The sequence below is a fragment of the Macaca nemestrina genome, chromosome 9 (genome assembly GCF_043159975.1).
Source record: "Macaca nemestrina isolate mMacNem1 chromosome 9, mMacNem.hap1, whole genome shotgun sequence".
NCBI lineage: Eukaryota > Metazoa > Chordata > Mammalia > Primates > Cercopithecidae > Macaca > Macaca nemestrina.
Genome location: NC_092133.1, coordinates 2613474 through 2629996, shown reverse-complemented (window position 1 = coordinate 2629996; position 16523 = coordinate 2613474). Strand labels below are relative to the sequence as shown.

Here is a 16523-nt window from a genome sequence, read left to right as displayed (position 1 = left end):
TTCCTGCCTCCCCTGGTCTCAGGAACATTGATCAAAGGCCTCCGCTGGGGCAGCAGAAGTTCAAGACCACTGAGAGTGGGGGAGTGGGCCCCAGCCACACAGCACTCCCAGGGGCCACCTGAGGAGGGTTCAAAAACCTCCCTGGGGCCTGAGCCCAGGACCTCCGCTTCCAGGGCCGGGGCTGCAGACTTGGGCCACACCCCTGTCCCCGAGCTCTGTCCAGATTTGCCTGCTCTGTTTCTCCAGCTCCAGCTCCTGCACTGTCCTGGAGATGCCTGCCTGGATCTGCAGCCCACCTGGCCCCTCCTGAGCCCAGATGCCCCAACCCACCCCCAGCAGACTTTCTCCCCCTGTCCCCCAGGCCCACACTGTGCCTCCCACAGGCCCTAATGATCCCACAAGCCCTAATGATGCCAGCTGCATGTGGACAGACTTCATTTTTGAGAAACTGCCTGGCCATTCTCCTTTCCTTTCAACCTGTGCCCCTCTGCGGCCCTCTTCTCCTGGCCCCTGGATTTTGCCTGCTCTCAGGGATGGGGAACATTCCTGGAGCCTGTGGCTGCGGCTGCTCCAGAGTCCCCGACCATCAAAAGTGCGGCAGCCCAGGGCAGAATGACCGGGCTCCCACCTCATCCTTGAAGATGAGGCCATTGCCTTACGCTCAGACCCCTAAAGAAGCCGCATGGCCAGGGCCAGGGTGCAGGCGTTTGTTTGGAAGGTGATTCCAGGCCGTCCTGGGAACGGACACGCGGAAGGAGAGGAGCCAGCGATGGAGGGTGGGCCATGGGGCGAGGAAGGTGCCCAAACCTGCCCGAGAGGTATCCTCACTGAGGACTGGGAAGCAGGTTTTCACCTACTGACCCTCGTCGGTTGAGGGTTGCCCTTGGGGCGTTAAATCCCTAACGTTTAACAGTGGAAGTGGCCAGCACAGACAGAGTTCCTGTGAGCCCAGGTGGCCCCAGGTGGACCCAGGCAACTGTGAGTGAGTGTGGAAGGGAACCTGGGCCCGCAGGCGAGGCCTCCGTCTGCATCCCTGTGTTACCCTGCCTCGAGGCACATCAACGCCTACCCCCACCTTCAGGGCTCGGAGTAGTTTACTAACTTTTTGTTTTCTCTTTTGCTGAACAAACGCAATTTTACATGGTTATTCCACAATATAGCCAGCTGATTTCACTTACTTTTGAGGGTTACCTTCACACAAGCGTAATAAAAATCCCATTCCAGAAATTAGAGCCGGCAATCCCAACTCGCAAAGGCACCTTCAAGGGTGCTGTCCCCACAGGCACCTCCCCTTCCCTGGTAACAGCCTAGGCCTTTCTGCGCATGCACGTCCCAGCCGAGGGCCTGGTGAAGCTCCTGGGAGGCAGAGCTGCCTGTAAAGGCACCAGATGTTACTCATCCGGGGAGACGGACAGGCCAACGCTGCCCTTCCTGCTGCCTGGGAGGGGCGCCTGCTGCCTAGGACTGTAGGGGCCTCTGTCTGGTTTGTACCCACTCACCCCACAGCCTCGCTGTCAACACCCATCTTAGTGTAGGGAGAAACCATCATAGCGAAGCCTGCAGGAACCCTGCTCTGTGAATTCCTCACCCCCATGCAGACGTGGTTCCAGGGCTCTCCTGTGTAGCCCACCACACTGCCAGCCAGGGTCCCCGAGGCTGGTCATTGCTCTGGCCCAGGGTCACCCGCAGAGGGATCCCTGAAAAGGACCAAGGACGGCCCCTAAGTCCCTAAATCAAAATCGAGTATTCTCAGAGGGACTTTCTCTCCTGGCCCCTGGGTGAGCATCACCGACTTGTGAGAGGTACTTTGCAGAAGGAAAGTATTCTCAATAAAATGTCTCTAATGTGTTCACCTAAACAGCAGGATCACATTAATAACCTGCTATTCAATTAAACTTGCTCCTGATGGACTGAAGTTTTAAAAGAAAGCTTCTTTGGGATTTGTACTAGCAAGAAAAAAACAAAAATAAAACAAAACAAAAAACAAACCTTCTGCTGAACCATCATTTACATGCCACAAAACCACAAAACCTTCATCCCGCTGCCCCAGGGCACAATCCCCATGGCAGGGCCCAAACTCTGCCCTTTTTAAACTACTAAAAACCCCAGGGTCCACCCTTCATCACTCCACAAGTACATGAATTTCTGAACTGAAGTATTGAACAAATGCAATAAAAAATCGTATGAATCACTCAGTCCATGAAAAACTGACCTTTCTGTACCTCATTGTTAGGCATCTAGAAACCTTGTGGGTTTAGCTGTGAAATTCTCCTGAGCATGAGCAAATCTGCCAGCATATTTTACAAAGCTGAAAAGTCATAAATAGTGGCATTGCTTTATGATATTCACAGTAAATTTGGATTGATCTTTTCTACTCATGAGCTGTGTGTGGGCCTCTCCTGAAGATCCTCATGAGACACGGGACTAGGCTTCACTCCGGTCCCTTTCTCTCGGGGTAAACACACGCCCTGTAGTTACTGCTTCACATTCAGATGATTTTGCAGATTCCTGTATAATAATCTGAGAAGAAAAAGTTGAAATGAATCACCCACTCTCATTGGGGTAAAAAGGCTCTGAAAATCTCATTAGTAAAATCTCTCAACCAAGGCCATTTGGAGAAATTCAAGAGGCCACGTAAACTGAGTCCGCCAGCATCCCTGCCTGGGAAGGGAAGGCCGGCCTCTTGAGCAGGTAGGTCAGTTTAAAACTGTGTTGGTAAATTGGGCCTGCCTCATTTCCAAAACAAAGAGATGGAAAACTTGGACGTTAGTAAGATAAAGGGAATGTTTTATTCCTATTTCCCAAATGTTCACGATGCCATCATGTTTCAGGGAAGACGAGTCATGATAAAGGGAATGTTTTATTCCTATTTCCCAAATGTTCGTGATGCCATCATGTTTCAGGGAAGACGAGTCATGTCTCCTGCCTGATAATCCAACCAGGCCAGCCTGGCCAGGCCTATTCGGAAACTCAGAATTACAGCCATTTCCACAAGGGCCATGTAGTCGCAGGGGCACAACAGTAAGGACTGGGAAACTGCCTGCACTTGGACCTGTGGATCACAAAACGGCCTCTCCTGCCTCTTGCCCAGTGACACCCCCGAACCTGACCCTGCTCCCAGGCAGGGCTCTCCTAGAAGGTGACTATCTTGGTAAAGACGCAGTCACAAGGGCTTGTGCTGATATAAGCAGGTTTCCTGTGAGAGGGCCACCCAGTCACCGGCTGGACTCTTGGGCATCAGGCCGTCCACCAGGATAAAGAAGAGTCCGTGTTGTTTCCTGACTTTTTAATGATCGCCATTCTAACAGGTGCTGGAGAGGATGTGGAGAAATAGGAACACTTTTACACTGTTGGTGGGATTGTAACCTAGTACAACCATTATGGAAAACAGTATGGCGATTCCTCAAGGATCTAGAACTAGAAGTACCATATGACCCAGCCATCCCATTACTGGGGATATACCCAAAGGATTATGAATCATGCTGCTATAAAGACACATGCACACGTATGTTTATTGCGGCACTATTCACAATAGCAAAGACTTGGAATCAACCCAAATGTCCATCAGTGACAGACTGGATTAAGAAAATGTGGCACATATACACCATGGAATACTATGCAGCCATCAAAAAGGATGAGTTTGTGTCCTTTGTAGGGACATGGATGCAGCTGGAAACCATCATTCTCAGCAAACTATCGCAAGAACAGAAAACCAAACACCACATGTTCTCACTCATAGGTGGGAACTGAACGATGAGATCACTTGGACTTGGGAAGGGGAACATCACACACCGGGGCCTATCATGGGGAGGGGGGAGGGGGGAGGGATTGCACTGGGAGTTATACCTGATGTAAATGACGAGTTGATGGGTGCAGCACACCAACATGGCACAAGTATACATATGTAACAAACCTGCACGTTATGCACATGTACCCTAGAACTTAAAGTATAATAATAATAATAATAATAATAATAATAATAATAATAAAAGATTTGAAAGAAAAAAAAAAAAAAGAAGAGTCCGTGAAGGCACACGGGGAACACCTGGCGGCAGGGGCAGGGTGAGAGCTTTTCGCCACCCTGCAGAGACCAAGTTAGGAGAAACTACAACAAAGACCCCCATGCCAAGAGTGGCGGGAGGGCAGGAAGCCGGGGGGGCAGGAAGAGGGAGGGACTAAAGTCTCGTTTTAAAACAAAATTTGAGGCTAGTAAAAACAGCTTTTAAAATAACATTTTTTGAAAAACAAACCAACACCCAGACGGTGCATCGTGCCAGGGCCGGCTCCACACACGTGTGAGTCCACATCGTGCTCCGTGCCTCTCGGCACGTGTGTTAATTCAGCCTGACACACGCACTGCAGTCACCAGCTTACACGCCTAAGTTTCCTTCTGGTTCCTTGAGGCCCAGGGCTGTGTTTTACCTTTGAGTGAATGATGAAATACATAAACAGGTGCACACATTCAAATTCAAGGGGCTTTGGAGGAGACGTGTCCCTGGGGGTGGGTCGGACCAGCTCCTTCCTCCATAAAATTCCTAAGGGGTAGGATCTGCTCAATGTTTCCTGTTCCCCCAGGGTTTAACCCAGACCCAGGACAGCGCCCCAGCCCTAACCCTTATGAGGGTTCTGCTCAGACCTCTCTGTTCTGCAGGGAGCTGCGTTTCCAGGCAGCTCCGTCCCTGCCCCTCTCCAGGACCCTGGGAGTTACCAGCTGTGGGAGGGCCAGAAAGCAGCCTGGGGGTGGGTGCTGGCTGCAGAGGAAACTTGCTCTTCAGTCTGAAAGGCCATTTGTGTGTTCATTATAAATATCCTCACACGTGGGTCCCATCACTGCCATCTGCATTCAGCCTTACTTTCTGAGGAAATCCAGCGGGGCTGAAATACTGCCTCTGGCTCATGTTATACCCAGAGCCAAAGCAGGAAATGATAGTCATTGAAAGGGGATCTGAATATAAAATCCCCCCTGGCCCCCAATTCAAAGTGAGATTTGGAAATCAGCTACACTGAAGATATCCTAATTTTATTTTAAAAACAGTCACGTTCATCCCTAGGGGAGCGAGTCCCACTAGGTAGGATGGACAACCCCATGGGGAAGCTGCACAGGGAGGCCGGGCACCGCAACCTGGCCCAGCTCCCGCAGGAACCCCATCTGCGCAGTGCGTGCTTCCTCAGGCCACCCAGGACCTGGCCTCCCTGTGGACCCCACCTGCCGGCCTCTCAGGCCTCATGCCCACAGGAGAAACCACAAAGGCACCTTTCTCCTTTCAGAGGTGAAGCAGGACCTCCTCTCCACATTGGCTGCCCTTCAGCCTCCACTCACTTAGCACCTGCCCCTCACTCAGCACAACTGGGAACTTAGTAAGAGGGAGGCATCCCTCAGGCCCTGGGATGGTCACTTAGCCTGATCAGGAACTCGGTAAGGATGACACATCATCTCTCAGGCCAGGACAGTCACTCAGCCTGATCATGAACTCAGTGAGGAGGAGACGTCCCTCAGGCAGGGACAGCCACTCAGCTGCTGTTCCCCAGGGTCTGCCGCCGGAGTGCAGCCCCTCAGCTGCTGCACCTTACCCCTCTCTCCAGCAGCATGTCCCGGAAGTGGGTCACACGCTCCTCCAGGGGCAGGAGGATCTGTGGGGGTGGCGTCCTTGTGCCTTTGTCCTCTCTCTTTGCCTCCTCTGGCCTGGGACTCCCGCAGCCTTCGGTCCTTCAGGGACACAAGATGCAGAGAGTTAGACACACTCATGGGGACCCAGCCGGTTCTTATTACAACCTTTACAAACCCTCCTTGAGGTAACTCTTTCAGAAACACAGTCTCTTTGACAACTCTTCACAAAGCCTGACGTGGTCTCCCCAGCAAGGGTGGCACATTTGCTCCTGGCAGGCACGGGGCTTGGCTGAGTCCAGAGCGGGAGGCTGGAATTGAAGTCCCAGCCCTGGGCCCGGCTGCGAGAAGCTGAAGCTCAGGTACAGGCAGAACCACACCCCGGAGGCCAACCGGCGTGTCTCCCAGGCAGGCCCTCACTCCAGGTCTCCGTGCTGCCCACGGCCCATGGAAGGGAAGCCAGGCCTCAGGTGCCGCTGCAGAGATGGGGTCATGGAGGGGTAAGTAGCAGGCTTTTCATCCGAACAATCATTTCACTCATTCATGGCCCCTTTGTTCTGGACAAATTCCTGGAAGACAGTTATGCACAGAACCATTTGTGTCCTGAGATCTAACCCCAAAGGGAAACTTCAGTGACAAAGAAGGAGGCTGGGACCCCTCCCCAGGCACAGAGGACAGTGGAGAATGGGATCACCCAGGGGCCCTGGAGAAGTTCCCTCCTACAGCAGAGGGGTGGCCCCTGCCAAGGCCCCAGACACTGTGGGCAGCAGCAGGAGCTGCACAAGGTGGAACCCAGGGTGGGCAGGGAGGGAGGGACCCCACGAGCTGACTGTGCTAGGCTGGGAAGCTGACCAGCACTCCCTTTCAAACCACAAGGGCAGGGAGGCGGGACCCTACTCCTATGGAAGAAATGTGAGAGGCCCACCTTTTTCAAGTACCAACTCTCCCCCTTGCATTATTTTAACTGCACGTGGATAGATCTCTTTATGGTTCTACACTGGATTCTAAGAAGCATCTAGAAATATTCTTTTGAAAAAATTAAATGTTTGCTGCTGGGAGAACGTGTTTGGCCAAATGCAGACACCGTTCTTCTTGTGTCTGGCTTCCTCTCCTTCCCGCTCTGGCCCTGCCTGGGAGAAGGTCCGTCAGCTGCCCCCTGCACCTCAGGATGCAGCCTGCAGGATGGGCAGACTCAATCCAGGCAGGCTTGGCACACCCTCGGTCCGACCATGCTGAGCCCTCATGGGCCTGCTCCATGGCCTGGCCCTGCTCCCACACCTACCCATGGATCATCAGACCACCCATTTGAGAGCTCCCTTATTTTCTTTTCTTTTTCTTTTTCTTTTTTTTTTTTTTTTTGTGAGATGGAGTCTCACTCAGTCGCCCAGGCTGAAGTGCAGTGGTGCAATCTCGGCTCACTGCAAGCTCCGCCTCCTGGGTTCACGCCATTCTCCTGCCTCAGCCTCCCAAGTAGCTGGGACTACGGGCTCCCGCCACTATGCCCGGCTAATTTTTTGCATTTTTAGTAGAGACAGGGTTTCACCATGTTAGCCACGATGGTCTCGATCTCCTAACCTTGTGATCCGCCCGCCTTGGCCTCCCAAAGTGCAGGGATTACAGGCGCAAGCCACCACGCCCAGCCGAGCTCCCTCATTTTCTGCTGCACTTAGGTCAAGCTCAGCCAGCAATCATGAAGAGCAGTCCTCTCATAAGCAGTGGCTTAGGGCCTCCTACATTCTGGGAGCTCCCTAAGTGCCTGGAGATGTAGGAATGGCAGGAACGTGCATCTAAAGGCCTTACCTGCTCCTTTCAAAACCAGATCACCCTGGGATCTGAACTGTGATTTTTTTGAACCTTTGTCTGAGCTTTCTGATTTGGCCTAGAGGCAAGAGTCTCCCCTGGGCCATGGTCTCCCCAGGCTCCCCTGAACTTTTCAGTAGGCCTAGGATTTTGAACTTCCATGCTCACCTTTGCATTAAGAGTACCGCTAAACTGATTAGCCATAGTCTTCCCCGCCCTTCCCTTACTCTGCTCACCTGGACACCTTATCAGATTTCTCATCCTCTGCCATCCCCTAGATCTGACTCAGCAAGAATCTGCTGAGGTTGGTTCAGCCAAAACTCCCTGATCCCTGAAGTCTGCTCTTGCTAATTTTCCATCCACTGACCCCCAACCCTGACCGTGGCTATCAATTCCTGTTTTTCCATGCCAAACTTGGAATTGAGCCTGGTCTCTTTTCCTCCTTTGCAACAGTCGTGAATATAATCTGATTTTATGGCTTTAACTACTGTCCAGCTCTGGTTTTGACAATAGTGCCATGTTCTCCACTGGGGATGATTTTGCCCCAGGGGATATTTGGCAAGGTCTGGAGACATTTGTGGTTGCCACAACTGGGGAGATGTTACCAGCACCTGGGAGTGGAGACTCGAGATGCTGTGAAGTGTCCTCCAATGCACAGGACAGCTCCCACCATGCAGGCTCATGTGGCCCAAGTGGGCCTCCCCCAGGAGGTTTGGATGCTAGGTGAAGATTACACTACTTTTCTCATTTGGAGAGGAAGTAAGGGGTCAGACGGGAAAAGGTACAGGTGGTCATCTAGGGGCCAGACCCGGCCGTCCAGGCCTCCCAACACCTGCCAAGTGAGAAATGTTTCCTCATGGTCTGTCCAAGGTCCTGGGAAATTCATTAGTACCATGTTGAGGATGTGCTGAGAATATACAACGCCTTATGTCTAACAAGGGGTTTTCACTCACAGGGGCTGTAATATGGATTAATCCCAACGAATACAAAATGTGCAAAGAAACAGAAAGATTGCTCAGCCCATTTGAGAATTGTATTTATAGACCAACTATTCCAAGAGAATTTACATTCTCTGCTTCTTATGCAATTACATGGAATTTTGAGAAAAGAATATTACCAGTGGATTTCCAATTGTATCATACTCCAAAGGGTATAATTAGGATTTCCCTGTAATAAATTTTCATTAGTTAAAAATAGAAATGTGAAACAAGGCCTGTATTGTTGCAACTTGAAATAAGAAGAAAAGGCACATTTAGACTGTGCGGTGATGGTGTGTTGAAGCTTATTCAACACAATACTCTATTCAGGACTGCTGCATGCCTTCCAAATGGCTATCAGTTCTGTTAGAATCGGTTGAAAGCAAATGCAAACTAGCTAAATATATCTTTGATATTCTTATGGCTGAATGATTTCTGTACCTTTAACAAAAAGTGAATTCTAATACTTTTAGTAAAGATAGCTCAAGTCACGGTTTTCCTGCCGGTAAAGGCGGCGTCCCCGAGGACGCACTAATTGGTGTGCACAAGCACTGCTGGTTGCCAGCCGGGGAGGCAGCCTTACTGCATCACAGAAGCCTCGTTAAGGTAACCCATGGATTTGGGAAGTTTTCCAGGTCTAGTGTATAGGTTGAAAGGGGCCTGGTCTTGGTCAACCTTTAACCAGGGTAGGTGCTCCTGAAATCTGGGCACCATAACCCTGGGCGGGGGGCCCTCACGCCCAGGGTCAGCCCCTCCCTGCCTTCTGCCCCTCAGTGTGGTGACCATCCCACCCCTGAGCTCTCTTCTCCTGGTTCTGTCCCTTCCCCCAGCCTCTGAGCTGGCCAATGGATCTGTTAATGATTCGTGTGTGTGAGTGAGCCTGTGTGTGTGCACATGCAGGCATCTGTCCCACGCTGGTAAGTCTGTAAAGCTGAGGTTTTCTGATTTTGCCCATGTGCAGAGGGCAGCATATTATCCAGTAAAATGCACAAATCTGAGATCCAGTGGAGTTGGGTTCCGGGCACTGCAACCAAAGCCATGATTTTCCCTTTGTAAACAAGACACTTTAATGGTCCATCTGAGGCTGTGCACACCTGCTGTGGGTGCAGAGCGCACCCCTAAACCCTCAGAGGCACTTCTCTCCACCCAGATCCTTTCTGCAGAACCATCTCTGAGGTTGGAACCATTGCCCTGGCAGAGGAATGACAAACACCAAGCAGTTGCTGGCTCCAGGCTAGAGGATGTGTGATATTCAGCTTCTCCAGCCAGGCTGAGGCACCCACCCATTCCCTCGCAGGCTGACACCCAGGTGTCATCACAGCATGACCCAGATGGACGGAGGCTCAGACAGCCCAGCTGGATGGGTCAAGATCCAAACCTCTACGTGGGCAAATGTACTGACGCCTTCAGCCCCAGCATGCTCCCATGAGGTGGTCCTAGCACTCACCTAGGGCTGTCGTGTGGATTCAGTGAGATGGTCCACATCGACCCCTCAGAGCAACCCCTCCTGCTCCTTCCCTCCCTCTCCAGCTTGCAGGTGTGGTGTGTCCACCCATACTAGGCCCTGCGACACTGTAGCTGGAACAAGGAGCCCCTCACTGCCCAAGGAGCTTACAGTCTAGTGGGACGTGAATTAAGGTTACACACACACGAAGCCTCAGGTGCACAGGTGTGTCAGGGCTGAAACCCACAGTGCAGAGACGGTCAGTGTCAGAGGTATCCCTGTGGTGGGCTTCCGGTTGGTGTTCCCATGAACACAATTATTTGAGAGACTCTGCAGAAACAGCAGACATTCCAGTGGACCACGGCTCCAAGACAGAACATGAGCAGGGAAGAGACATAGACGATGACACAGGTTGAGATATCGTCACTCTGCCAGGGTGCTGCCATGGGACGTGGGGAAAATGCAGACATAGGAGGGAGGACCTGGTTCTGGAGAGGCCTGTCTGCAGATGTGACGAGGTCAAGGTGTTTCTGAGCCTTACAGGTGAGGATGACTTGCTGTACAACCTTGGCCAAAATATGGAAACTCTCTGGATCTTACTCATGGTAAGATATATGCTTCCGACCAGATGATCTGAAAATGCCTCGCAATACTGCAATTCTATGATGCAGATGTGATCCTGTTAATTTCATCCTGATGAAATATTTAAACATCTTGACTCTTCCGTCAACTTATTAGCTCTGCCTCCCAACTTTGCAGTTCCTATAAATTTGATAAATAGGCCTCCTGCGTCTTCATCCAGCTTGTTCATAAAAATGTTCCACAGGAAGCACCAGACAGACGCCTCTAGCAGGTCTCCCAGCTGCAGCCCTGCAGACGGATGGCTCCACACACCCACGCTCATAATGGGCTGTGAGGCCTGGGCGTGGGCACAGAGGCAGAGATGCCCCCTCTGCCTGGCCTGTCTCCCATATAGTCTTGTCTCAGCCTGCAGGTGCCAGGTCTCCCAGCTGCAGCCCTGCAGACGGACAGCACCACACACCCATGCTGGTGATGAGCTGTGAGGCCCAGGTATGGGCACAGGCCCCTCAGCCCTGGCCTGCCTCTGGCATAGTCTTGTCTCAGCCTGCAGGTGCCACGCTACCATCAGAGGTCCCTGCTGACAGCCAGTCTGTGGAAGTTTCCAGAGGCTGTGCCAGCCCTCACTTCAGTCTTGTTTCATCATAAACAATGTCTCTTGCAGCCTCACTTCTAACAAGTGACTGCACCATGCCACACACTGCCAGCCTCCCCAAGGGCCCTTTGGCAGTATTGTTTGCTGGGGAAGAGTGGATTGGGAACCTAAAATGTTAGGCCTATGATATAACAAATAATTAATCCGGTCTTTACTCCCAGTTCCTGGCAGAGAGCCAAAAAATTCTTGGAACATCCTAAGCACTAGAAATGACCTTTGCTATTCATAAGGAGACCTCTCCACCATACCACATCTTAGCTGCACTAATGAGGCCACTCACTGGGTTCTTAGTCTCAACGAAGGCGCTGGCATGCCAGGAAACAGCAGCCCTGAAGACTAGAGGGTTGGAATGTCCAGCCCCACCCACCACCTGCCATCCAGGGTGAGGAGAGGAGCTGGAGATTGAATTAAATCTTCTCACCAGTGATCAATAAATTAATCAATCATTTCTCTGTAATAAAACCCCAATAAAACCCTTGAACAATGAGTTTCAGGAGTGCCCTGGTTGGTGAACAAATCAGTATACTGGCAGCAAGACAAATGTAGGGGGACAGAGAAAAGAATATTACCAGTGGATTTCCCTGCCCTTGAGACCTTTCCCGATCTCACCTCATGAGTCTCTTCCATTTGGCTGTTCCTGAGTTGTCACCTTGATCATAAGATAAAACGGGAATCGTGAGCATAGCACTTTCCGTGAGTTCTACGAGTCATTCTAGCAAAGTATCAAACCTGAAGGAGGCTGGCAAGAGCTCCAGAATTTGTAACCAAATCAGACAGATGTGAGGGTAGCCTGGGGACCCCACTTGCAGCTGGTGTCTGAGGTAGGGATGGTCTTCTTGGGGCTGAGCCCTTCCCCTGTGGGGTCTGCAGTATCTGGGTGGTTGGTGTCAGAACTAGACTTAATTGTAGGACACCCAGTTGGTGTCAGAGAATTGCTGTCAGAACTCGGGTGCAATCAAATTCACTTCAATTACATTCAGCAGGCATTGCCATGGGAACTACCCTGTGGTCCTCCCAACTGGGGCAACCTGCCTCGTTTCTCTGAGCCTCCCAGGTCGTTCATCTATTACACAACCCACTGGCCCCACACGGCTGTCATGAGACTGAACAGAAACCCTCACCTGCAGGGGCCTGCAGAGGGCTGCGTGGGGCCCCTTGGTTAGCACATGGCTGCTGGTGTCTGCAGCGGACCCTGCTCCAGACCCTGGGATCCCAGGCCCCTGCCCTCACCAGGCTCACATCCTAGAGGGAGGAACAGAGAGTAACAAATAACCAATACCACCAAGTTAGTAAACTGGGTGGTGTATTCAAAGATGCTGGATGCTCAGGAAGTCACAAAAAGCAAACAAATGAACGCAGCTGAGGGGAGGGTCTGAGACCATCACCAGGCAGGCAGGACACCCACAAGCAGATCCTAGGAAGAGGTGAGGAGGCTCATTCCAGACTCAGGGCTCAGCTATGCAAAGGCCCTAAAGTAGGAGCATCTAACAATATTCCAGAGACAGTGACAAGGAGGTCAGTGAGGGGAGGGTATGGGGGGCAGTGCTCAGAGGTCTTCGAGGGTCCAGGTCCTGATGTCTCCTCACCCATGGCAGGGCTGTGACCTTTCACTCCCAGGGACATGGGACCCCAGAGCCTCTGAAAGTAATGCATCCTGGCCTCCAACTGCCCCGAGTCCTGACTTAGTGCTCGCTTCTCTGCTTGCCTGGCCAGGGGCCACCCTGAGCCATGAAGTGCAGAGACAGCTTTGGGCAGCACCCGGGGAGCCAGGGCGGGAGTAGGTTCCTGCCTGGAGCTGCCTCTAGAGCACGTGGTTATTTCCGTCAGGACCCCATGGAGACGAGGCCCTGCCCCTGTCTTCTCAAATGCATTTCAGAAATGTTTTCCTGGACATCCAAGACTGCCCCATGATTCCCTTGGTGGATTTTTGAAAATCATGCATTGTTCCAGGTAGGGCATGAGTGGGTGGAGGCCACCTGGAGGAAAAGATGCCTCACCAGGTGAAGCCATGACATCAGGCTGTCCTGGCAGCGGAGGCTCCTGGAGACTGAGGGGACACTCTTCTGTCAATCACTGTGGCGTAGACCAAGGTGCAACTTTCCTTGCCTGGCTGATGCTACAAGATGATGCAAATCTGCACACACTGCCTGGCCCTTGGGTCAGGGTTTGACCATCCCATAGATCTCTGGCCTCTGACAGGTCTCCAAGGCTGTAATTCCAGGGCCCACTGCCAGGCTCCTGAGCTGCGGGAGACCCATCTAAGACCCACTAGCATCCTATGCAGCCGAGCTCCAGATTCTACTTTCTAAAGGAACAGGGTTTCAGGGTCTCCAGCCTTCCTCTCTTAGCATGCAGGAGTCCCCATCCCCCAGGCTGGCCCCACACCAGCCTTTGTCTTGGCATCGCAGACCTTGCCCTTCTGAGCGATGTTTCTGGAATTTGTCCAGCATGGAATTATTGCCACATTTCTGTAAGCCTTCCGAATGAGTGGCCACTGAGTTCTACTCTCATTGAACAAAATTGCCAGAGAAATTTATAAAACAAGGTGACTTTTTGCAAGTGCACTACAGTTTTGACATTTTCAGCTCTAGGCCATGCAGGAGCGGAGAGCAAGACTTTGAGACCCAAGCAAGGCTGGACCCCCTGCTGGCTTGGCTCTTCGTTGCTGCCTGTCTGTGGATTGCATTGCACTGGCCTCTACAGGCTTTACCTTCTTTATCGCCCAAATGACAACAACAACAACAAGAACAACAGGATCTGCATTGCAGGGTGAGCTGGGGAGGGAGTGCTGGGCGCTCATGAAATGCGTGGTCTCTGAGCTTGCAACCTGGGCTTTCCCACTGTGTGCTCTGTTCTCAAGCAAGTCTCTTCATTTCACCAACCCTCCATTTCTTCCTCTATAAAGTGGAAATAATAATAGTAGCAACCCCTTGGGATTTGCTTGTAAGAATTAAATGAAATAAGAAGAATCCCTTAAATCCACTGAGGGCTCACTGTGTCGAATCTTCTCCTCTTCAGCATCCCTCCATAACCTCATTTCATCACCAGCACAACCCCACTGTCCAGGTGGAAAAACTGACATAATGCATTTAAAATATTTAACACAATGGCTGGTCTAGTAATAGTTTTGATGACAATGATGGTGATGATGATACAGTGATGATGGTGATGAAGATGGTGGTGGTGATGATGGTGATGGTGATGAAGATGATGGTGAAGATGGTGGTGGAGATGATGGTGATGGTGATAACGGTGATGAAGATGATGGTGATGAAGATGATGATAATGGTGATGAAGATGGTGGTGAAGATGGTGGTGGTGATGATGGTGATGGTGATGATGACGGTGATGAAGATGATGGTGATGAAGATGGTGGTGGTGATGATGGTGATGGTGACGATGACGGTGATGAAGATGATGGTGATGAAGATGATGGTGAAGATGGTGGTGGAGATGATGGTGATGGTGATAACGGTGATGAAGATGATGGTGATGAAGATGATGATAATGGTGATGAAGATGGTGGTGAAGATGGTGGTGGTGATGATGGTGATGGTGACGATGACGGTGATGAAGATGATGGTGATGAAGATGGTGGTGGAGATGATGGTGATGGTGATAACGGTGATGAAGATGATGGTGATGAAGATGATGATAATGGTGATGAAGATGGTGGTGAAGATGATGATGGTGGTGGTGGTGATGATTTTTCACCTTCATCATCTCTGGCAGCTTCTGATCATCCACAGACGTTCTCTCCAGGCTGGGTTCCAGCCCTCTGTTCATCTGGATGACATCTCATTTTTTTTTAATTTTATGGATGGGAAGAACTTGTTCTTTCTTCCAGCAAAGAGGGCTGGGAATTTATCATCAAAATACTGCCAGACTGTAAATCTGGTGTTAGACACAATGCGAAATTCTGCAGGAATCAAAGTTTCTATGAATCTTTTGCCTTATGGGGCCTCAGACATTCTAACGTGTGGTTGTAACAAATGGTCTTCAGATGAGACAAACTTTGAAAGATCTGTATTCTCTAGTTTTTTAGCCTCGACACTGTGCAGTGCAGAAGCGTGCCTCTGGCAGCTGTAAGGAAGATTGGCACATCAATCAGGGTGGGCTGCAGGCCCCTGGGTGAGACAGGAGCACAGGGGCGTCGGTTCCGCCAGCTCTGCTCTGCTCACGTGGATGGTCGGGATTCACAGCCAATGATGGCATCGAGATGGATGCCTCCCCAGGATGGATCATGGCCACCAACAAAACCCTGGCTTTGGGGCTTGGTGCTGGCCCTGAGTAGGAACCTTGCAGGCAGCTGGGTGAACTCAGCTGGAGCAGCTGCTCCTCTGCCCTTACGCAGAGGTGACACTGCCCAGTGCACAGAGATGGGGCTCTGGGATGGGCAGGGATGCAAAATCTTCCTGGAGGAGCGATCGTGAGTTCCCAGCTGGGGTCTGGGCTGCCTGGAATCTCCACGGACCTGTGCCCCAGCCACAGGCTCACTGTTGGCCTATCTGGCTTGGCCAGTTCCTGAATGCCTAGCACCCCTGCTTCTGCCCTGCCCGCTTCACCCCTTCCGGGAATCACAAACCCATTTCTGGCTCTGCCTAAGGCCAGACAGGCCCCACCGTGGCTGGACAGCTCACTCCCAGTCTTCAGTGTGACTACACTCATCTGTCCCGTGTGCACTTGCTGTCCGTGTGGCTGTGGCACATGGGCCATGCTGGGGAGAGGGGGCAGAATGAGGAGAGATCAGGCCATGGGAGCTGTGGCCTCCTGGACCCTCCACCATGCTGAGAGGCAGGCTCACCAAGGCCTGGGAAGGGCTGAAGTCTCTGCCAGCTGAGGTTTATGAGCCACTCAGAAGGCGAAACATCTGCTGAAAAGGGTTTGCTGGTGGCCTCGTTCTGGCTGGGGGCAGAATCCCAGTGAGCAGCAAGCTCCAGCTCTCAGCTGCAGGAGGTGGGGCAGCTCCGTGCTGCAAGGCAGCCGCTCTGGCCTGAGCTCCTGCTTTGTGACGAGCTCTGCTGGAGACTGTGTTTCAGTACCAGCTTCAGTGCCGGCTGCCAGGCTTCCCCAGCAATTAATCAGGATGCCCCTGAGCCCCTCCCCAGGACGTGTTTCTGCACTTGTAACTTGTGCAGCCTCCTCATGTGAGAATTCACTGGTGGCTCCAGACAGGCAGCACCTACCTCCACCCAGGGCAGCACAGACACCAGGCCATGTCCTGTCCTTTGGCAGGTAGTTTGGTAACATTTGCAAAATTACCAAAGCTCTCAATCTGACATCTTGGTCTCAGAGCTCTCAGAACTCTAGACGGGGCCAGACAAGAGCTGAGGGAGACAGTCAGGGCACCTTGGCTCTAGAATGTGGGGCATGGCTGACGGAGGCTGATTAATCACTGAAAAAGCAAACCCTCAGCAACAAAAACCTCTTTTCTTGTCTCTACTTGCTGCCTCCAGGTGTTGA

At 51.7% G+C, this 16523-nt stretch overlaps 1 protein-coding gene across 1 annotated transcript in view; it reads right to left on the bottom strand.

Annotated features, from left to right (window-relative positions):
* The window catches only part of LOC105470826 (transcription elongation regulator 1 like), a 232771-nt gene that overhangs the window by 19112 nt on the left and 197136 nt on the right, over nt 1–16523 (bottom strand). The window contains exon 9 of the mRNA XM_011723087.2: nt 5572–5707. Coding sequence (XP_011721389.1) covers nt 5572–5707 — 136 coding nt within the window. The remainder of the gene's footprint in view (nt 1–5571; nt 5708–16523) is intronic.